Source organism: Protobothrops mucrosquamatus, unplaced genomic scaffold, assembly GCF_001527695.2.
Source record: "Protobothrops mucrosquamatus isolate PMUCROS unplaced genomic scaffold, P.Mucros_1.0 scaffold574, whole genome shotgun sequence".
Lineage (NCBI taxonomy): Eukaryota > Metazoa > Chordata > Lepidosauria > Squamata > Viperidae > Protobothrops > Protobothrops mucrosquamatus.
The window spans coordinates 37179-60259 of record NW_015386876.1 but is presented as its reverse complement, the minus strand read 5'-3'; the positions used below and the strand labels follow the sequence as shown (position 1 = coordinate 60259).

Here is a 23081-nt window from a genome sequence, read left to right as displayed (position 1 = left end):
GCAAGAGCGAGCAATTAAAGCAAGTTGATTTTAAGGAGTATCGCTCTCATCATTAGCGTGTCTTGAAGAGTAGACAACACGTGACATACCTAGAATTCATTATTAATTACAATAATTTCATTTGTTTTCATTACGATATGATTTCATTAGAGAACCTTGCCCAAAGTTCTAAAGTTGCCAGTTATTCACCATAGGGAAGGAAGCAATGCAGTTTTATAAGGCAATTAAGTTCCATAGAAGAGTACTGCATTTTGTTTGCCTTTGTGCTTCATAAACAGCAAATACCACCCTACCATGTTAGCATACAACATGCTGTTCATTCCCCTTCCCAGAACTATTGGATATTTTCATCTTCAAACAGATGAGCTGTTATACGATCCCAGATGTTGGAGCAAAGATGACTTGTCCCTGTTCAATATAAGGTACTGGACTCTACTGTAGAACAATGGTGGATCTGGCTCAGGTAGCCTATCCTAGCTCACCCCCATTCCCAATCCTGAATGATGCAACCGTAGTCTTGTCCACTCCTAGGACTCCATGTAAAGGTTAAGTCAGCAGCAAGGGGGGGAAAATAGTATTTGGAAGAAAAAAAAACTTGATGAACTCAATACAGAGTCCCTCGCCACCAAGGCACAGAGTGTGGTCGTTCCAATAAAATGTTCTGCCAGTTAGTCCAGCGCTCAATCCAAGCTTTCTACATGATGATGCGTGGCTCTGGGACCGATTCAGCAATGGATTTGTGAGGCAGCACATTGGCCCCATTGAGGTAGAGTTCGTCGTTCACAATGACATCTTCCCCCAACACAGTGACATTCTCCATCCGCACCTGAGGAAATAACGATGTGCAATTACACGGAGCTCAGCTTAGGAAAGTATATTTTAAGAGACTCAAGCTAAAGGAGCTACCTGCTTGTACAAGTCATGTGGGTATTCAGGAATTGGTTCTTAACAGTTAATTACTCTCAGCCACTTGGCGGCTAAGGAAAACAAAGTCAGGGGTAGGCAACCTTGGCTCTTTTATGACTCGGTGGACTTCAACTCCCAGAATTCCTGAGCCAGCCTTGAAGTCCACGTGTCATAAAAGAGCCAAGGTTGCCTTTATGAGCCAAGGTTGCCTACCCCTGCCCTGGGTGATACCTGAAGCTTACTAAGTTTTCCTCTAAGACAGACTCTCAGATCCCACGCAAGCCCTGCCATACAATAGTTGCAGTGGGGATGAAGAAATTATGCATAAAGCTTTGCAGAGGCTTAATGTGCTCATTTTGACCATATTTAAGGGAAAAAAATGTTTTGCTGCTGAATTTCTACAACACTGAGAGACTCTGTGGGCCTTCAAAAGTTCTAAAAGGGGAAAATTATCTAATTGTATAACACTGTCCTTTTCAGTATTTATACATAAAGGGCAATCCAACTTATTATCTAAACTGTACGGGCAGAACCCTTAGTTTTTAGCACAACTAGAGCTCACTCACCCATTGACCCACTGAGGAGCTCCACCCAACAATGCAGGATTCAAGCCAAGAGTGGGAACGGATGCGCGATCCCTTTAGCACAGTGCAACGTTTGATCCGAACACCATCCTCTACCACAACTCCTGCCCCAATTGTGACATTGGGACCAATGCTGCAGTTTGATCCAATCTTGGCACTTGGGTCCTGAAATGAAAGATCTAATGTGAAAGACAGCATTACGACCCTTCCTCGACAATTTCCCAAGTGGAGAAGTAATGTTCTTCCCTCTTCTACTCCCAGATCAGAACTACATACAGGTAGTCCTTGACTTATCTGGAGCCCAAAATTTCTGTTGTTAAGTGAGACAGTTGTTAAGTGAATTTTGCCCCATTTTGCAACCTTTCTTGCCACAGTTGTTAAGTGAATCACTGCAGGTATTAAGTTAGTAATACGGTTAAGTGAACCTGGCTCCTCCATTGACTTTGCTTGTCAAAAGGTTGCATAAGATGATCACATGACCCTGGGACACTGCAATCATCATAAATCTGACCCAGTTGCCAACGGTCCCAATTCTGATCCTGTGATCGTGAGATGCTGCAATGGCTGTAAATGTGAAAAATGGTCATAAGTCACCTTTTTCTGTGCTGTTGTAATTTCAAATGGTCACTGAATGAATGGCTGTAAGTGGAGGACTACCTGTACTTGGTAAACATTTGCTTATGCTGTTGTCCTGCTTCAGCTAGACTGATCCCTACAGAAATGCTATTCCATCTGATGGTTTCCCTACCCACAGAAAATGATTTTGTCTTTAAATGGGATTACCACTAGTACGTTTCCCATACAGCCCAATCCAGAATGCAAGCGCTCAGGCTGCTTCAGCCGCAAATATTGTAGGTATAGGCACATGCCAGTCAGGAAATCTTTTGGCTGCCCAATGTCCATCCAGAACCCTGCAGTGATAGAAGGTGTATGAATCAGGTAATCTGTAACAGAGTTTCATTGGGATCATAGCTACAAGGGGCTCTTTGTCTGGAAGCAGAGAAAGCATTAATGCTTCTGGGCTGGGGTTCCCAGTCTTGGCAATTTTATGTGTTATTTTGTAATATATGTAACATTCCTTTGCTTTAAAATAACAGTGGGCAATCTTTTAGGAGAAAGCCAGTTTGGTGTTCTAGTTAAAGCATGCTGGAAATCAGGAGACCAAGTTCTAATTTCTCTTTAGGCATGAGGCCAATTAAATAATCCTGAGCCAGTCACTCTCAGCCCTAAGGAGACAATGGCAAAGATTTTTGAAATCTTTCCAGGCAGATTACAAGGACTCATTCAAGTAGTCACCAGGAATCAACAAGGACTCAAAGGGACCATTGACGCCCTCCCCAAATCTTTTTAGCAGCCAAGAGCTGACCTAAACATTTTTTGGCTGGCTGAGGGCCAAAAGTGAGTATACCTTCATCATACCAAAAGACGAGGCTGCCTGTGATTCTAGGGCTGCAGGTTGCCCTGTTCTAAAAGTAGCATCAGAAAAATTCACTTTCCAAATGTTTAAATTCATATTCCATCCTAATGGTATTAAATGGTATTTAAAATGTCCTTTCATAAACCTCAAGATTGATTAGCTGTTTCTTCTAGAAAAAAGCTGCATTTACTTAGGCCAGGGATTCCCAATCTTGGCAACTTTTAAGACGTATGGACTTCAACTCTCAGAATTTGATAACCAGCCACAGTTGAAGTCCATACGTCTTAAAGTTGCCATGATTGGGAACCCCTGACTTAGGCTAACAAAACAAACTTTTGTTTTGAGAACACGTATTATTGTACAATTCTGAATCCTAGTCCAAAGGTTCTAAAGCTTTTCCCTTACCATGCAGTTCCATGGCATAGAGTTGTCCTTCCTCTGCCATTACAGGAAATATTTCTTTCTCAATTGAGGTTGGCCGCAGCTAAGGAAAAGATAAAGGGGCTCAGATGGCCATTCCAATAGGAGCTATATAAGCCTCACACATTTATTTAATAAATTTATATGGTCACTCATCTCAAAAAGTGACTCTGGGCAGAATACAACATAAAAAGTATAAAAATTATTAAAAACATACAAAGTCATTATTAGAATATGAATAGAGGCCTAAGAGGATGAATTATTAGCCACAGTAATGTCACCAGTCTCCTGGGACTCCCAGACCTGATGACGCAGCTGGATCTCGAGCGACTTCCAGAACATTAATAGGGATATAATTAACCTCATTTTGGGGGTGGAGGGTGGGAACGTTCCATAAAGCATGCAGAGAAGGCCCACCTCTGGGACCCACCGCGTGTCTTCTCTGCCAGACCTAATGGGATGGGCTGATGTAACTAGGGATAGGTAGCCTCTTGGATAACCCAGTCCCATGCCACGAAGGACTCTGAAGATTAAAACCAGCACCTTAAATTGGACCTGGAAGCCAATACAGCTTGCAGAGCTGAATTATGACATCTGCTGTTTTAAAAGCACACATAACTGCCTGTGCCACATCATTCTGGATATGTTTCAAGGGCAGCCCCATACAGAGTGCATTACAAGTAGTCCGATCTGGAGGTGACCAGGCCTTGAGCGACTGTGAACATCACAAATATTTACACAATAAACTAATATTCTTTAGACTTGTTCTTCAGATCATTCCCATCAGAAACAATAGCTAATTGAACCAAGATATCCTCACTGATCTATTGGGAGAAAAGCCATTTCAGAATCTGCACATCCTGATAATCAAGTATACTACTCCCACAGTCCAATGAGTCTAGAATCATCTAAAAATGGCTTTGATCTCACTAATCAGAAAGAAACATCTAGTGGAAATTAGCTTGTTGAAACCTCCATTTTACCCTTTTTGTTTCATACCTGAATGCGCTTTAGTACGCTTGGATTTAAGATGTACATGCCAGCATTGATTTTATTGGAAACAAAAACCTGAGGTTTCTCCACAAAACGATGTATGACTCCAGTATCTGCCTCACACACTACTACACCATATTTGGAGGGTTCTTCCACTTTTGTGACCTGGGAGGCAAAGTCAACATTAGATGCAGTCATAGTAGTGAATCATAAATCAGAAAAAGCACCTATCACATCTTAATATAAAATGATATGCCTATTTTACTATTTTTTTCTGACCCCATTTCAAAGTCTTAAAAAAGGATACTTAATTGCTTGTTAGCCCCTTACAAAAATCTTAAGATATGGCTTGCTTAGCCAATATTTATTGAATAAACAATGTGTTGCTGAGTTCACATGACCAGCCAATCATAAACTATCCAGAATGGCTGGATTCATGTAACAGCCTAAATCAAAGATAAGCCACATTACTTTAAATATCTTTAGTTTTATATTCCACCTATCATTCGGCTTGTGTCGTATGATGTCAGGTTTAGCAGTTTTTTAAAAAATAAATATTCTCCAACCTATGTTAACGAAGAGAGGACTGTATAGCATTGGGTTTGTATTTATATTTTATTTCCTTTATTTCCATAATAATGGGTTACTGTATACGGTCACCACAAAGTGTTTGATTTCTGTGTTCCCAGCTAACCTGCTCCACAGTTCTGGAAGCTTCAAATGCAGTAGGGATTAAAAAATACCCCCAAAAAGCATAAAACAATGAAACGCAATCCCCAGGTACTTACCACAATGGTGCCTTCTTTTCCATGATGCCTGTGAAAGTGTATCATGTCTTTGAAGGGAAAATCACAGATCACATCGCTATTGAGTACAAAAAAAGGTTCTGAATTTTCAGCCAAAAGCTCCTGTGCTAGTGCCAGTGGGCCAGCTGTGGAGGAAATGGGAGTTATCAGTGTCCATCTGATCATCAGCCCTTTAGCATCCATAACCAATAAACACCGCTAAGCTCACAGTTACCTGTGCCCAGTGGTTCCTTCTCATGTGACAGAGAAATCTGAATGCCCAACTGAGAACAAAGAAGAATTTGGAAATGCAGTTAGAAGAAAAGTAGAAGCAAGCATCTGTGAGTACATGGCGGAGACTCTATCCATAACTGCCTTTAGAAAATTTCTAAAATAGGACAAGTTAATTATATCACCCAGTTGGTTTACGGCAACCTGCAAATTGTTGACTCATTGCTCTTTATTTAAGTATACAAGTACACCAAATAATGCTGCTAATAAGGTAATTTAGACAAGGGAACAGAATTCTAACTAGCCGCCTTGGAAAGCTCTTAGGTTATCTATTTCTTAAACCATATTCAAACACCCTAATGCTAAGCACTCCTGCTTGGAAAGAAGTCTGTTGAAGGTAACAGAGTCTATTTAAAATTAGGTACATATAGCACTTCTGCAGGCATGGCATTCCATAACCATCAAGAAGTTGTAATATGGGGTTCAGGGCACTCCTTGGAGAAAAAAAAGAAAAGGAAACTTTTCTTTCAAGAACTTTTGTTAAGTTAACTTATCTTGGGATCCAGGCCAAAAGGTGCAAGGCAAACTAGGGAGCCAAAGGGGAAAAAATTGTCCAGACAGTACAGTGGAGAAAGTACTTCTAATATAAGCATTTTATATGTGATTTTGTGAAATGACAAAAGACACACACAACTACTTTTTCAAAACAATAGACACAAACTACAAATACCGCAAAAAAAAAAGAGGCCAAATTTGTGCTCAAAGTACTTTGCTTAAAACATTATACAAGAAAGGGATGAGATAAAAAAAACTTATTAAGATTGAATTCTTTACTGCGGAGGTAGCAGAAATTCTGATATTTTTTAGATGTTGAATCCATCAACCTAAGTGAACATATCTAATAGTAAGCAATCAACGGAGCACTGCAGCATCTTCAAGGTCACTCTTTTTACATTATCTGTGAGAATAATCCTGCACTTTATTAGCACTTCTAGAAGATAAATCAAGTACTGAATGTAGAAAACAAACAATTATGGAAAGTTACTGAAAAGCAGTATCATGATACCCAGAGATGCATATCCTATTTTAACACTGTACAGCAGGGATCTTATATAAGGAATTATGAAAAGAGTTGTGCTTATTTCACTTTTCTTCAACATATTGCTCTATATGTTAGTTAAATCTCATATATCGCATCCTTATTTTAAGAAGATTCTAGCACAGAGAAGTAATTTAGCTAAACTCAATACCAGCCATTTTCCTTGCACAAGCCAAGACAAAATATTAAACTGTAGAATCCTTAGTTCATTTTTATTGAAACAAAATATTAAGGCTGAAACATCAGTTCCCTAATTCAGAAGCATTAAAATTATTAATCACCCAACAGTATGCACATGCATATCTGTTAACTGCCCTGTGGAAACTGCTGTTGAGTAGACTAGAGGGTAGAACAGGTGTCAAACTGCCAGATGCATCATGCCGAAACCACGCCCACCCCATTGACGGCAATGGAAAAAAGTCACGATATGTCGTGACACGTCACGTGACATTGCGAGTTTGACACCCTGGTGTAGAATAACTGGAAATGATAAATCACTGCACTGCAAAATAATAATACCCCAGCAAATGCAGATAAGAGCTGATTTACTCTACCCAATAAGTCCATGTAAACAAAAAAGCTCACCTCAAGTCACTTACCCTTTGCTCTTGTTCTTTCATTTCCTTCTCCAGTAGTTCTGACATATAGCTCACAGCAAGGATCACATGATTAACACCTGCCTGCCAGGAAAAGGTTAGCATTCAACATGATTTGAAGGCATGGGCTTGATTCAAGGGATTGTTTAAGATAATTGTCAGAATTATAATATCCCCAAATAATTACTCCTTATTAGTGATTAGAAATGCCAAATCGTGGCTCATGATACAGAAATCTGAAACTGTTGGGATCCTCATTGGAAAGTTATTCTAACGTTCTGGAAGTGACTTTGATCAGAGTCAGAGTTTCCTGTCCTAAGAAAACTGACTTAACTAAAATGCCACATGTTTAGACAACAACTAACAAGTTAGATTATTGCTTATTGTCATGTTGTGTGTGCAGATGCCCTTGCTTTCAAAAATTATTGGTGCAGAAAGCCACAACTAAAACTCTTGTGGAAGCTAGACGCTTTAGATACAAACTTATTCTGCATCAATTACATTAGCCAAAGTATAACTGGGCCCAATATAACAATATTTCTGCAACAAGTCGAAGTGCTTCTTTAGCTTCTAAAACATCAATTATTTAAGACCATGCTATCTACCTATATCCATATGATTCTATTGCATCATTACAATCAATATTGGGTTTTACTGTCTGGCCTTAAAATAAGGATGATTAGATTGATGTGAATTAAGACACCGCTTTTTACATACTGGTACTACATTTCAAGAATATATTTTTCAGGAAGTATAATTTGGCATAAGAAAAAAAATCAAAAATTCTAAAAGCACACTTATTCCAACCAGCGTTTAATAAATAAATATACTGCAAGATGTGAAATGGATTTAAAAGTACTGTATAAACAAATATTAAATGTCATCTAAGAAAAAAAAACAGTTTTGGTTAATGATTAAGGAATCAGGATAGAAACCAGGGGACCGCGAGTTCTAATCCCAGCTTGGGCCAGTCTCTCAGCCTCGGGAAGGAGGCAGTGGCACAGCGCTTCTGGAAAACCTTTGCCAAGAAAACTGCAGGGGCTTTTCTAGGCAAATGGACACGGTTGAACAGGAGGAAAACAAATCATCTATTCTAGGTGGTCATAAAAGGCCATGGCTATGAAAATAATCTTACCATGAATGCCTTTCGTAAGCAACAGGCAGAAACAAATAGTGTGATAGTTGGAAATTCAACTTTGCTTTCTGAAGCAGACAAAATCTATGACTTCAAGTCCAGATTTAGTCTGATTTTCACATTCATCCCTTTTCTATCAGACATCTTGATTTCTCTCTCTGGCAAGACAGATCCATTTAAGTCCAATGGAATTTCTGTTTTACTGTTGTAAGCCACCCAGAGTAGCCCCATAGCAAGATGAGCAGCAAATACATTTCACAAATAAATGCAAAAATAAAAAAGGGGGAGCTCCAAAGAAAACTCTGCGCTGTATCTTCTCAAAGGCAAGCAGGACAACCCCAGCATTTCTCTTAAAATAGCGTTCCGTTAAAAAAAACTCTTGCGTCAGGCAGCAATACAACAGGTAGAGGTTTCCCACACAAATGCAACAAGGACAAAAGCTTTGCTTTTTGACTTTCAGCTCGTCGGGCAGCCTTTTGAACATGCATCTTTCTCAGGAAAAGCAACTCACTCGTCCCGTACAGAGGCATCTAGGATGGGGTCTAACCCCCCCCCCCCACCCTACCTTTACTAAGGCTTCCACCTGGTGCAACAGGATGGGCTTGTTGCAGAATTCGACCAGCGGCTTCGGGATGCTGAGGGTCAGGGGTCGCAGCCGAGTGCCGTAGCCCCCCACCAGGATCAGCGCCTTCATCTTGACCTGAGCGGAAAGAAGGAAAATTCAGCTTTGCGGAGCCCACTCCCCCCCCCACCACCCCGATCCGCTCTCGGCTACACTAAACCTGNCTTTCATTTCCTTCTCCAGTAGTTCTGACATATAGCTCACAGCAAGGATCACATGATTAACACCTGCCTGCCAGGAAAAGGTTAGCATTCAACATGATTTGAAGGCATGGGCTTGATTCAAGGGATTGTTTAAGATAATTGTCAGAATTATAATATCCCCAAATAATTACTCCTTATTAGTGATTAGAAATGCCAAATCTTGGCTCATGATACAGAAATCTGAAACTGTTGGGATCCTCATTGGAAAGTTATTCTAACGTTCTGGAAGTGACTTTGATCAGAGTCAGAGTTTCCTGTCCTAAGAAAACTGACTTAACTAAAATGCCACATGTTTAGACAACACCTAACAAGTTAGATTATTGCTTATTGTCATGTTGTATGTGCAGATGCCCTTGCTTTCAAAAGTTATTGGTGCAGAAAGCCACAACTAAAACTCTTGTGGAAGCTAGACGCTTTAGATACTAACTTATTCTGCATCAATTACATTAGCCACAGTATAACTGGGCCCAATATAACAATATTTCTGCAATCAAGTCAAAATGCTTCTTTAGCTTCTAAAACATAAATTATTTAAGACCATGCTATCTACCTATATCCATATGATTCTATTGCATCATTACAATCAATATTGGGTTTTATAGTCTGGCCTTAAAATAACGATGATTAAATTGATGTGAATTAAGACACCGCTTTTTACATACTGGTACTACATTTCAAGAATATATTTTTCAGGAAGTATAATTTGGCATAAGAAAAAAAATCAAAAATTCTAAAAGCACACTTATTCCAGCCAGCATTTAATAAATAAATATACTGCAAGATGTGAAATGGATTTAAAAGTACTGTATAAACAAATATTAAATGTCATCTAAGAAAAAAAAAACAGTTTTGGTTAATGATTAAGGAATCAGGATAGAAACCAGGGGACCGCGAGTTCTAATCCCAGCTTGGGCCAGTCTCTCAGCCTCGGGAAGGAGGCAGTGGCACAGCGCTTCTGGAAAACCTTTGCCAAGAAAACTGCAGGGGCTTTTCTAGGCAAATGGACACGGTTGAACAGGAGGAAAACAAATCATCTATTCTAGGTGGTCATAAAAGGCCATGGCTATGAAAATAATCTTACCATGAATGCCTTTCCTAAGCAACAGGCAGAAACAAATAGTGTGATAGTTGGAGATTCAACTTTGCTTTCTGAAGCAGACAAAATCTATGACTTCAAGTCCAGATTTAGTCTGATTTTCACATTCATCCCTTTTCTATCAGACATCTTGATTTCTCTCTCTGGCAAGACAGATCCATTTAAGTCCAATGGAATTTCTGTTTTACTGTTGTAAGCCACCCAGAGCAGCCCCACAGCAAGACGGGCAGCAAATACATTTCACAAATAAATAAATAAATGCAAAAATAAAAAAAGAGGGAGCTCCAAAGAAAACTCTGCGCTGTATCTTCTCAAAGGCAAGCAGGACAACCCCAGCATTTCTCTTAAAATAGCGTTCCGTTAAAAAAAACTCTTGCGTCAGGCAGCAATACAACAGGTAGAGGTTTCCCACACAAATGCAACAAGGACAAAAGCTTTGCTTTTTGACTTTCAGCTCGTCGGGCAGCCTTTTGAGCATGCATCTTTCTCAGGAAAAGCAACTCACTCGTCCCGTACAGAGGCATCTAGGATGGGGTCTAAACCCCCCCCCCTTACCCTACCTTTACTAAGGCTTCCACCTGGTGCAACAGGATGGGCTTGTTGCAGAATTCGACCAGCGGCTTCGGGATGCTGAGGGTCAGGGGTCGCAGCCGAGTGCCGTAGCCCCCCACCAGGATCAGCGCCTTCATCTTGACCTGGGCGGAAAGAAGGAAAATTCAGCTTTGCGGAGCCCACTCCCCCCACCCACCCCGACCCGCTCTCGGCTACACTAAACCTGCCTGCGCCCCCCCCCCTTCGCTCCAGCTCTCTCGCCCCGTCCCGTCCAGCCAAGCTCCGCCAGCAGCAGGCTTCCAGCGCCCAGGTCCCAGCCGCCGCCTCCCGCCCGAAGAGCAAGTCGCCGAGCAGCCTCCCCGGGTGCCACCTCGCGCCCTCACCCGCGGCTCCCGGTTCAGGCCAACTCAGAGACTCCTCCCCGCTGGCGGGAGCCAGAACGAACGTCCACGGCATTTCCCCCCCTCCGCTTCCCGTTCGAACCCTTTGACCAATCAGTGCGTCCGACGTGGCCGACCGCTCCTGCCCTCCAATGGCGGGCGAGAAGAAGCGCATTTGTCGGCCAATCGCAGAAGAAGCTACCGTGTTGCCGTAGCAATGCAGGCTCGGCTATAAGGAGGCCGTTTGAGTCAGATCAGCCGGCCTGGACACGTCGCTGGTTTCGCTTATAGTAGGGTGCAAGTCCCCGCCTTTCGGGACGGATTTCCTGTGCCTCCTTCGAACGGGTGTCGTACGTACGTCATCCGCGGTTCGAAATGCGATGCGAACCTTAGCAACGGGGGCTCCGCCTCCTGAAACCCTCTTGGCAGCGAAGGTAAGCGGGGGGGGGGGGCGCTGGAAGTGGCCTTGAGCAGGGCTTTTCAACCAGTGGTACAGGTACCACCTGTGGTACATTGGCACCTGGCAGGTGGTACGCGACCATCCTAGAAAAGTGTAGCGGGGAGGGGAATGATCTGAAGTGACGGCACACCGCACAAGCCTGAGCGAGAGATGGCTGGAGCTGCAGGGCTGTCAGGGCTCAGTGGAAGCGCCAGGATCAGCGCCAGGCTCCAGCTGGAGCTCGGCACTGATCCTGGTACTTCTGTTGAGCCTTGAAGAAGCACCGATCAGCTGGAAAGCAGCGCTGATCCTGGCGCTTCTGCTGAGCCCAGAAGAAACGCCGATCAGCTGGAATGTTGCAGCATCTCCAGGGTCTTGTGATTTACATTCAGATGCTTGGCAACTGATTCATATTTATGACGGTCACAGTGTCCCAGGGTCATGTGACCAAAACCTGCTGCAACCACCCAGCAGACGGGGGGAATAAAAACCAAACACCCCCCACCCCACCCCCGCTGCCAATCCTCAACAGAAATGCTCACAACAGTGAAAACCTCGGACAGGAGGAAGAGCGCCGCCGGGTGGGCAGACAGATGTCTTGCTCGGCTGTGGCTTGGGGGGCACTTTTTTCAGTGCCATTGTAACTTCGAACAGTCACTAAGCGAACTGTTGTAAGTCGAGGACTACCTGTACTTTTATCACTTTTTTCCTTTTGGGGGGGGTCATCAAGTTTTTGACACCTTGCTAGGCGACTGGTGGTACTCGGATATTGGCATATCCTAAAAGTGGTACAATGGGTGAAAAGGTTGAAAAGCCCTGGCCTTGAGCTTAGACGCCGGAAGCCCCTTCGCAGCCCGTCCTCGCCCGGCTTCAAGCGGGAAGGAGGCAGATGGAAAAGACAGGGTGGCAGAGCCGCGTTTGTAATCGGGCTGCCGGGAGCGGATGAGTTGTAGCGCGTTCCAAGTTGTGTGTGAAGCAACGGCATTGGGCGGACCCGTGTTCGCTCCCTTTCCCGGATGACGGCGCCCTGGCTTGCCCATTGGTCTCTCGGCCACTAGTGCAGGCAAAGGACGTTTGCCTTTGATGATAAGCTGTCCAAGACCCCCACCTGCCCTACTAACAACACGGAAGTCTGCAGGATCGGGGAGTGTTGCTATTGTTTAGTTTCCAGGGATAGGGAAATGGCTATGGAGATTCTCAGTCACCCAGGTCATAGTTGTCCCGAAGATGCTTTTTCACGAGGCAGCTGGACTTTCTTGTTTCTCTTTAAAGACGTTTCGCTTCTTATCCAAGAAGCTTCTTCAGCTCTGACTGGGTGGGGGAATGGTTTATACTCCTTGCAGACAGCTGGGCATTTGCATTCTTTCAGAGAATTGTTGAGGCGTAGATTTCTAGCTGTCAAGTTTATTTAAGCTTTTCATAAGTAGTAGCAGCATCAGATATGCCAGTGTTTCTCAACCTTGACAATTTTAAGGCATGTGGACTTCAACTCCCAGAATTCCACAGCCAGCATTGCTGGTTGTGGAATTCTGGGAGTTGAAGTCCACATGCCTTAAAATTGTCAAGGTTGAGAAACACTGTGTTAGAACAATTAACCAATGGAAAGGCTTGCTTTCAGAAGTTGTGAATGCTCAATCACTGGAGGCTTTTAAGAAGAGATTGGACAACCACTTGCCTGCCTAAGCAGGGGGTTGAACTAGAAGACCTCCAAGATCCCTTCCAACTCTGTTATTCTGTTCTGTTCTATCTGAAATAGCCACTTGGTGCCTTAACAAAATAGGATTCCCTGGCACAATGTCTTGTATTTTATGAAAAGCACTGGAAGGGTGTATAAATAAAAAAAAATTGTGGTAAACATTGATTCAGGGCTTTTTTTCTCATAGAACGCCCAGAATGGAGTTCTGGCACCTTTTTGGGATGGAACCTTGTAGGGTAGGCAAGGCGGGTTGTATGTTGTGTGTGAGTTCCGGCACCTGTTTTTTTTGTGTGTGTGTTTGTTTTGAAAAAAAAGCACTGCTTTGATTAATGGAAAACATATAACGTTTTTATGAAAGTTTTTGCATTTTCAAAAACTCTTCCTCATCCAGTAAGGGTGGAAAATGGAAGAAATCCCTTCAGCATAGAAAGCCTGTATGTAATATACTGAAATAATGATTGTGATTGTTGTATGCCACTTTATTGAAGCTGTTATTTTATTCCAGAATGGGGACCATGGCATTGGAGTTAGTCCCCTGCACCATTAAGAACCCAGTAGCACTGCAAGTGGGAGACATGAAGACCGAGATGGGCCGACCTGGTGTTCTGGTGATTGATGTTTCACTCCCACACTCACAGACCACAGATGTAAGTGTGAAAGAAAAGCAGATGTCAAGGATTCACAACAGATAAATTAGAAGTTGTAATTGATTTAAATCTCATAGCTAAGGTTATCTGTGAGCCAGAAGATTCCTGTTCCAAAATTTATATCTCTAATTTACTCAGTTGATTGTTCCAAATCAAAATTGTTTCCCTTTCCTTCTATAAGCAATACAGAACATTTATTTAAAGACTTATTGCTGAAGACATTCTGAGAAACAAAAAGTATTCATGAAAGTTTTTTCTGTATTCTTTTTACCTTATTAAATCTTGCTTGCTACGGATTCAATCAATGCTTTATTTTTATTTCAGTTACAGGCAGTTGCATTCAAAAATTACTATACTGCCTTTTTGACCCTTCGAGTACAGCGACGAAGTTCTGCAGATGATGGGAATGAAAGCCCTTCCAAATGGGTTACTTGTCTACGTAACTTTTGTTTGATGCCTAACCTACATACAGAGGAGGGTTCCCAAAACTACTTTTCTATTTCCAGGCATCAGGTCAGGATTTCAGTTTCTACTGGGGAAGTGGGGAATTTCATTTGCTTCAAAGGCATAGCGTAGGTCTGGAAGCAGGTAGTGAGGCAAGAATAATCTAATAATTAAATGCCCTAACAAGTATTCTGATTGGGAATGTGCCAGTTTCCACATGCAGAAAAGAAATAATTCTAATAAATATATTTAGGAAAAGTTTCACATCGTGAGGTGTAGCAATCCCTTATATCTCTTCTGCATAAGGAAAATAAGGAAACAGGGAGGTTTGGACTTGGGACATTTGACACCCCCAATTTGTCTTCCAAAATCTAATTATTCTAGCCAACAGCTGATCAATTTTATTTTTATTTTACTGCCTGAAGATGTAAAAAGAATGCCCAAATGTCAATATGGGGGAACTTGTTCTATATTGCCTTCCTTAACTCTCCATTTGTGCATTTTTATTTTCTCCTCAAATATCACCATTTTTACTTCTCAACATTCAGGATTTAAAATTAAGAAAGCTTGTCTGAGAGTATAACATGAGGAGTAGATTGTTTGCATAAAGAAACACTGAGAACTTCTTATTTCCCACCTTTATTGGGAAGGCATTTTCCCCACTATGACAATATCATTGATAAATAAGTTGAATAAGTACAGTGCTGGCATACATTGTTGTATCCCTCCTTTAAATGTCAGGATGTTTTCTGTTGAATGACTTACTAGGGTGAGTCTAACAGTAGCTACATTGTGTTTGCATCATCAGTGATAGTATCTAGCTACCTTCCCTTCTTTTGACTTGTTTTTCAGTTAGCTTTGGTTTTTCCAAACATCACGATCTTCTCCAGTGATTTTTGTTTATATATCATATATCCAAAATGTTTAAGCATTAGCTCTCTTATTGATGCTTCAAGTGAACAGTCTAGTTTTATTTAATCTTACAACAAAATTATACACTCTTTGTATAGCCCACATGTTTTTTTAACAGTTTTTTCCAGGATTACAATGTAAAAGCATTGAATTTTTTTCTTCATTCAGCCTTTCTGGTGGTCCAATTCTTACAATCACAAGTAGAAGAGTTATGGCCTTGACGGTGTATTTATTCTCAGTGTGGTGGTCTCTGCACTTTAATATTTTGTCTCAGTCTCTGATAATCTTTCTTTCAAGTAGGAGACACATCTTTACTTCATACAGTAGCTATAGCTGCTTTTTCTTCTTGTTTCTGTGCTTATGGCAGAATATGATTTCAGCTTCTGTGGGATGTGAGTCAAGTTTATTGAGTTTTCTTATTGCCTAAAATGAATGAGGAGGGCATTCTGGAACACAGCCAACACTCCTGTGCAGATAAGGTGCTGGAGGGTGGTGATGGGGAATGAGGTAGGTAGGATGTTCCATGGTGGCTATAGGCAGTGGCTGAGGAAAGAGAAGGCAATGGGAAGATGGGGAGTGGGCCAGTGGGATATGCCGTGCTGGCTGCTGCTAAGGAGACAGTGGGACACGGTTAACCCCACTACTGGTTTAGGGCTTTTTTTTCCCTTCCAAACTGTAGCTGATATAGAATGGTGTAGCAGAAGTTCCTGAATGTTATGATTTGTTCCTGGATCTAAGCAAAATGTTATTTTATTTAGATCCAAGCAAAATGTAGCAATGTTCCCCAATCTAGTAATTCCACAATAATAATATGTAGTAATACTGTAATTTAATTTCATTATCCAGTTTCTGTTAATTATGTAGGTATATGTGCTTCAGTAATGCTTTGTCTCCATTTTTTTTTTTTGCTAGATGCTTTGTGATGTGGATCAGGTGTCTGCCATGCGTTTCATCCTGCGCCAGCCTTCTCCAGTATGGTTGCATTTTGCAATTGAGGAGCTGCAACTTTTTTCTTTGTGTCAAAAGGTACATATTCAAAATTTTGTCAAAAATATGATTCTTTCTTTAGCAGTTGTTCCAATCCTCCAAGGATCTTGGCAGTGGCTTGGAAATATGTTTAAAAGGTGGAAAACTAAATATACTGCAGTATCCTATATCATTGGTCTATCTCAGGGGTCTTCAAACTTGGTCCTTTTATGACTGGTGGACTTCAACTCCCAAAATTCCTCAGCCAGCGTGCCTGGCTGAGGAATTCTGGGAGTTGAAGTCCACCAGTCATAAAAGGACCAAGTTTGAAGACCCCTGGTTTAGCTGGCTGAGGATACTCATAGTCCTGATTCACAACCTCTGGAGAGGTACCTATTCCCAACCATCCTTATTCAGGTGGTCCTTGCTCAGTCTGTCCTTTGCCTGACCCTTTCCCGCTGCTGCAATTGCATTGCCTTTGATGGGTAGAAGAGCAGCTTACTCTCTTGAAATCTCTCTCTAATCTCTCCACTCTGCAGTGAGGAAGAGGGTCAAGCAGAGACTGACTGCAGGAATTGCTAACCTTCCCCCAGTAGATTGGATCACAAGGAATTTCAAGGAAGTACTGTAAGCTGTTTGTGTAGCACTTGCATTTCCCAGCCCTAGGTTTCTGGTGTAATTGCATTGCTTTCAGTGTGTAGAAAAGCAAATGTACTTTCTTCCAATCCCTTTCTCTGTCTGCTCTGCAAGGGGGAGGGGCCCCACACACCAGGCAAAGGACAACGCATAGTGATTACGCAGACAAGTTATTTTTTTCAGCGCCATTATAACTTTAAATGGTCGCTGAATGAATGTTGGTAAGCAAGGACTACTTGTATTAAAGTGAATTTGTTTGCTTGTTTGTTAGCTAGTTACTTGCTTGTGTCATTTTGCACTATGATGTATTCCCTCTACCAGAAGTTGAACTTTGATTTAAGGGAGTTTTACTTTTATCCACATATCTCTGACATCCATGGAGCTAGTATGGTATTTACTTCTTTATCTGCCAGATTCATAGTACACTAATTATAACATTATTTATAATTAGTAATATTTAGGAAAGTAACTGCCTGTATTACTTAGTGTGCACAAGACCTAGTATTAATTTCAACATATGAACTAGGTGGAAATCTAAAATTGACCTTAAAGGTTTTTTCACATAAGGAAAAAATGTATTTTATAGCTCTTCCTTTTATCTGTAAAGTAATAATGTACTTGGAAACAGTTGAAATAAATACTTTTAAAGGTAAATCTTCCTAATCACTGGTTCTAGGAAAGTGAATGGTGAAGATGGAGTGTGTATGTTGCCTGATTTTGTTGTGTGTTTCTCTGGGACTGCCTCCTTCTCTTTACAGAATCCTCAGAAAGGCTTTCCAGCTTGGCTTTCTCATCCTTCTCCTCAGGAGCAGCCAACAAGCTTACATGATGTAAGTATTATTACTGAGATGTTTCTCAGTAAAGATATATAAGTTTAGTCTGGCTGCAGATTGTTAACAGCTCCTAGAGAGAAGAGACCTTCAGACCGAGCTGGTCTTGCAAGAGCAAAAGCAGCAGAGAACTGCATATTTGAATATAGTTATTCTTTGCTTTCAGGGACTTCCTGATGCCAACAGAGTGTCTTCCGAACTGCAGCAAATGTGGGTTTTAACTGAGATGCTCCAAGCCAGCCAACCAGTAGCACGGATTGGGCGCTTTGATGTTAGTTTCTCTGTTCTTCTGCTTCTTGTCTTAGAAATGTTCTTATTACTGAAAAATAGCCAGAACCTCTAAGCACTGCAAATGGGTAAAATACCTCCCTTTCCCTATCCATAGGCTCCTTTTAAGATGTTTACCCACAGATCCTCCGTGATAAAATCCTTGTATCAAAATTACTATAAAACTAGTACCGGCTAAAATGCACAGACTGATGATCATCCTGATTGGGGGTGGGGTGGGGGGGGGTTACACAGCTAGTATGCAATTTCTATTTATATTACATGTCCTTTTAAGGAACATAGACTGGTTTAGCATTGTTTTTCAGATTAATTTGACACAGATTAAGGCAAGAGATAATAACTGGTCGAAGTTCATCATCTTTTAGGCTGTTGATTTGAATTGGTGTAATCTTTGTGCCTGTGATCCTTCCAGTGTTAGGTGCAATTTTTAACAATTCTGTTCATGAAGCATGTTTGTTGGGGCTGATGAGACCAGCTAAGTACTGCTTGAGTCCAATTTCAGCTTTCTTCCCCCAGGCTACATTGTCTTATAGGGAGAGGGTAGGAAGAAGAGAGAACTAGATTTTTTTTGGGGGGGGGAAATAAGCATTCTTCAGTGTGCTCAACTTGTTGAATTGTTTCTTATGTGTATTTCAGATAGAGGACTCCTATGACCTTAATCTGCTTTCTTATACTTGAATGGTCCCAAAACAAGAAGAAGCAAGGCTTTCAAGCAGGGCTGCATCCTTACATTGTAGCCTAGCTTGAGCAGGAAGAAGGAAGATTAAGACTTGATTGCTTCCATGTTCCCGTCTCATGTTCCAATAACTATCCACTTAGATTCTGGTGGTAATTTGGTTTTCAAGCCTATATTTTGCACTGAACCCTGGAAAGTTAGATTACCTAAACTGAAACTGCCCAATTAGGCTTGTTTCTCTCCTGATCTGCTTTTCCAAGCCTTGCTGCATGATATAAGTTTCTTTTTAAGGCAAAATGAAATATATTCAAGAATCTGGTACTGGGAGCATGGAGGAAAGGAATCCTTCATTTTTATAAATAGTGACTTGCGATATTGTAAGAAGGACTCTGGATATAGGTGTCTAAGATTGAAAAAGGGCAATTCTAAAAAAATGCCAGGTACAGAGATCAATGTTGCTGTCTACCTCACTTATAATTACAGGGCATAGGTCTTTTAATATGTGTGTAGACTTCAAAAAGAAAATGTTGCACCATGCTAAAACCATGACATTAGTATTCTTGGAGGGATGGAGGTTGTAGAAAGCTAGGTTTTATCATACATTTTCTATCCCAATATGCTATTATTACGTTTTCTCATAGGTCCAATGAGTGTTGAACTTGGTTAAATGAAAGAGAAAGTTTGGTTCATTTTATCTCATGTCAAAAATCTTTAGATAGATTGTATCTGCAAAGCTCAGCTGAAAAATGCCTTTTGGAGATTGGTTTGACAATTACCAAGAGGGATATTTTTTGACAATTACCAAGAGGGATATTTGAGCACCTTCATTCAAGCCACTGAATGACTTACCTATTTACTGGAATAGCATCGTATGATTTCCACAGAAAAGGAAACAATCCTTCTTACAGTATGGACATAATTTGTAGTTGTCAGAAGGATCAAACTGTAGAACAGGGGTCTTCAAACTTGGCCCTTTTATGACTTGTGGACTTCAATTCCACGCTGGCTGAGGAATTCTGGGAGTCAAAGTCCACAAGTCATAAAAGGGCCAAGTTTGAAGACCCTTGCTGTAGAACAACATAAATTTCTGCAGTGGGATGTATGTGATTTTTTTAAAAAAAAAAAAAACTATTGCATTTTTGGAGTGTCTTTACAGCTGTTTTCTGTATATTATGCCCCTTGTATTATTTATTTATGTTATTATTTATAGTTAATTATTTATGTTAATTATTTATATTTGAAAAGGATTGTAATAGACTTCTAATGCACTCTATATATTTAAGGGATCACAAATAAATGAAAAGCTATGTACTATATAATGACACACTGTAAACACATGGGAAATACTTTTGATCCTAAAGACTGCAGGTAAATTTTTGTTCCTGATACATATGGAATACATGCCTTAATTTCTTTGCTTTGCTTTGCTTTTGAGTATAGTTTCTGGGGCAAAAAAGGGGAGCTTTGAGGCTGATTCTTTCCAGCCATCTGGCGGAGATAGCTCAGTTGCTAATGCCAATATTAGTAAGTAACCTGGCTTCAGTCTACCAAGGTTTGCTTTGTTTCCTGCTTTTGGGGCCATATATTTACTTCTGCTTATTGGCAGAAAGAGGAATAGGTTGTTCCGAGAGTAGAAATGGAAGGAAACATTGCTGCCATATTTTTATCTGAACAGTTTTTCCAAATACATAAGAGATGAAAAAGGAAGTAACAAAGAATGAGATGAAGTCTCAAATTATCTGCCCAATAAAAAAAGTAATAACAGATCTTTCGCCTACTGTACTCTTTACTTTAAATGATTACTTCTGAGTAATTTCACTTTTTCCCCAACTGTGATTCTTGCATTTATGTTGATGTCCTACTGAAAAATATGATTCTGAAATAATGCTTTTGCTTCTCTTTTCTTTTAAACATCATCACAGCAATAGAATAATTATTGAAGCAACAACTAGTAAATAATCAGAGACCTGTAAGCTCAATACTGTGGGCAGACTGATCTCCAGGGAGAATGTTCACTTTGCTAATTGTTGGTCTTTAAGGTGTCATTAGTAAGTCTATATCGTGTTCATTAATTTCATACTCGGTATAAAATTCTTAAACACCAAAAGCTGAAAATCTAGCCTATCTAACTTTTCAAGAAGATGCCAGTACTAAACATGACAGCAAATCCGTGCTTTTGTTCACCTGTATTTGAATGGATAATATCTGTTATCATTTTTGATTATCTTAAGATGTGTGCAGTTCTCAATTACGCGCCTGAGCTTAGTGGAGGTCTATTCTTCAGCATTTATTTTTATACGGGAGCCTTGCATCCTGTGGATGTTAATGGGTTCTATCTTCCATGACTGAGCTAATGATTGGGGACAATGGAAGTTTAAAGTCCAACTCAGTAGGTGTAGAAATTTCTCCCTCTTTGACTTATGTCTTGATTTCTCAGAGATTTTGAATGCTGAATCTCTATCGACATACTTTAAATTGTTTCTCAAATCCTTCAGCCAATATTCATGGATTAGTCTGATGAGTATGCATGGGTTCAGTCGAGGGCTAATGTAGTTGGTTTGGTTTTGTATTTTCATTTCAGGTTAGCATGTTGTGTGAGCCCAGACATGTTGATTTGTACACTAATTAATGGTTAGGATATACAAGAATAAACCTATGGTTTTCTCTGAGTCTCTGGTTAGACTCATACAACATACTGTCATAAATCTCAGTTTACAAATCACAAATGCTAGATAGTCACAAAACCAACACTAAAAAAAGCCTACATCATGGCAATGTTTGATTAGCTAAATGGTATGTGAATCCAGATAATTCTGGATTATTCAAGAAACCATGAGCTATGTGAACCAGTTGTATAAATAAGGATGAATGCCTTGCAGCCAAACATCTTGAAAGGAGCTTGGCCATTCTGAGGGTTCTTCTGTGGAATAAGATTTAAGATTCTGGGCATCTATCTTGCCATTTCCATTACTGTATGAAGCAGGCAGAAGAGCACAGTTACCAAGAATCTCTCCAAATGGAATGAATGGATAATCAGAATGATAAATGCAGTGTGGTGTATATATGACAACCATCCATTAGGTAGTTTTAAAGAGTGATTGAGAAAGGCAGCTTTCATAGGTGTTTGTGGCAGGTGTCAAAATCTGAAAGATAGAAGATGCAGCCCTGCAGTCAACACTGTTGCAAATAAAAGTGGGCAGGACTTCAGTCACAACCCCACACCCTGCAACTTGCAGATTCTGACACCTGTAGAAACTTGGCTATATCTCTCTTCTCATCCTTATGGTGGTTCAGCTTATCACCAGTCTATGAGCAAGATGAGCTTACTTTCCAAAAGCATAGGGGGGGGGGGGGTTTCCTGGAAAACTTGTCTTGTTTGGAGGGTGGGGGGGAGAGATTTTAAATGGCCTTAATTTCTTTTCTTTATGAATTGGTTCCTTTTTGCCTGTTACTAGTGATATAACCTTGTGTCCTAAAAGTTTTTGCCTGCCACAGACATAATCAATTGGTGCAGCACCTTTGCGATCATGACAAATTTACTGTTAACCATCAATCAATAACCCTAACCCATTTAGTGGGTGGGGGGAAATATGAGACAGCTGAAATACAGTAAGTAGATGTAATCAAAGGAAATGATGCAGTTCATGCAAATGGGAGAGGGAAAGAAATTGTCCAGTGCTGTCCTTACTGGAACATAAGATGCTGAATTAGGCTGAAGGTCCAGCTAATCCAGCATTGTGTCACCCTGTGGCCAACCAGATGCATACAGGAAACTTGGGTCAGGTGTTACTGCCTGACAGTTGGTGATAACCTAAGACAGTAAACTAAAAGGGCATCAAGACTAGTAGCACCAATAGCCTGACTTAAAGAGTTATCTGTCCATCCCTGAATCTCCTGAAAACTATAGCAGCATGAAATGTACTGTCTCCATTGCAGATACTGGAAATGAACTCTTAGTCTATGATGGGGAAAAAAAATCTGCTAATGCCTTTTCCAAGTAACACTTTTTATTAAAAGGTATAAGCTTTCAGGATGCCTTTTAAACAAAGTTTGTTAGTGGGAAAAGGTGCTTCCAGACTTCTGTGGGTTTTGTGTGTGTGTGTGTGTGTGTGTGTGTTTTGCAATCACTGATAATCTGTTTCAATTCACTGCCTCTCAGCTATCTTTCCTAGTCTAAGGTGACTGTGTCAAAGACTAACAGATTTTACATACTTTGAGGATGTCCCTGGGCGGTGTCACGAGAACAGGATCTGAAATTGACTGGAAAATATCATTTTAAAGAAGCAAAATAAGATTATGGAAGGCCAGATGTTGTGACCACAAGATCGTCAGACAGTGCGGGCTCTCTCGCCCTGCTTTATTACGCCACGCCTTCTAAACAGAGAGGAGAAATGCTGAACAAACTGAGCTGTGTATAGCTCTATACAGCAGCAACTTCTCCTTTTCACAGCTGGCCTGGTCGATCGGCTTTGGGTGGGGCGGGCCATTCCTGGGAGCATTCGCCAGGAATGCGATCGACTACATTTCC

At 40.9% G+C, this 23081-nt stretch overlaps 2 protein-coding genes across 2 annotated transcripts; one reads left to right on the top strand and one right to left on the bottom strand.

Moving 5' to 3' along the window:
• Positions 1–81: 81 nt before the first annotated feature.
• GMPPB (GDP-mannose pyrophosphorylase B) lies at positions 82–8860 on the bottom strand. The gene is made up of 9 exons (XM_015817320.1): positions 8732–8860; positions 7035–7115; positions 5341–5389; positions 5109–5251; positions 4327–4485; positions 3313–3391; positions 2274–2401; positions 1473–1655; positions 82–826 (listed from the first exon to the last, which is right to left on the bottom strand). The coding sequence occupies exons 1-9, from the start codon at positions 8858–8860 to the stop codon at positions 695–697; spliced, it is 1083 nt and encodes a 360-aa protein (XP_015672806.1). The 3' UTR covers positions 82–694.
• Positions 8861–11412: 2552 nt separating this feature from the next.
• Positions 11413–18828, top strand: NICN1 (nicolin 1). Its single transcript, XM_015817338.1, has 7 exons — positions 11413–11453; positions 13660–13801; positions 14126–14314; positions 16070–16183; positions 17518–17589; positions 17756–17860; positions 18514–18828. The coding sequence occupies exons 2-7, from the start codon at positions 13661–13663 to the stop codon at positions 18553–18555; spliced, it is 663 nt and encodes a 220-aa protein (XP_015672824.1). The 5' UTR covers positions 11413–11453; position 13660; the 3' UTR covers positions 18556–18828.
• Positions 18829–23081: the final 4253 nt, after the last annotated feature.

Coding starts and splice junctions, on each gene's coding strand:
- GMPPB (XM_015817320.1), bottom strand. CDS start 8,860: ATGAAGGCGCTGATCCTGGTGGGGGGCTACGGCACTCGGCTGCGACCC. Junction 5,252..5,340: donor GAAGGAACCACTGGGCACAG/GTAACTGTGAGC, acceptor TTTCCTCCACAG/CTGGCCCACTGGCACTAGCA. Junction 4,486..5,108: donor GAAAAGAAGGCACCATTGTG/GTAAGTACCTGG, acceptor TTTGCCTCCCAG/GTCACAAAAGTGGAAGAACC.
- NICN1 (XM_015817338.1), top strand. CDS start 13,661: ATGGGGACCATGGCATTGGAGTTAGTCCCCTGCACCATTAAGAACCCA. Junction 14,315..16,069: donor TTTCTATTTCCAGGCATCAG/GTCAGGATTTCA, acceptor TTTTTTTGCTAG/ATGCTTTGTGATGTGGATCA. Junction 17,590..17,755: donor AGCCAACAAGCTTACATGAT/GTAAGTATTATT, acceptor CTTTGCTTTCAG/GGACTTCCTGATGCCAACAG.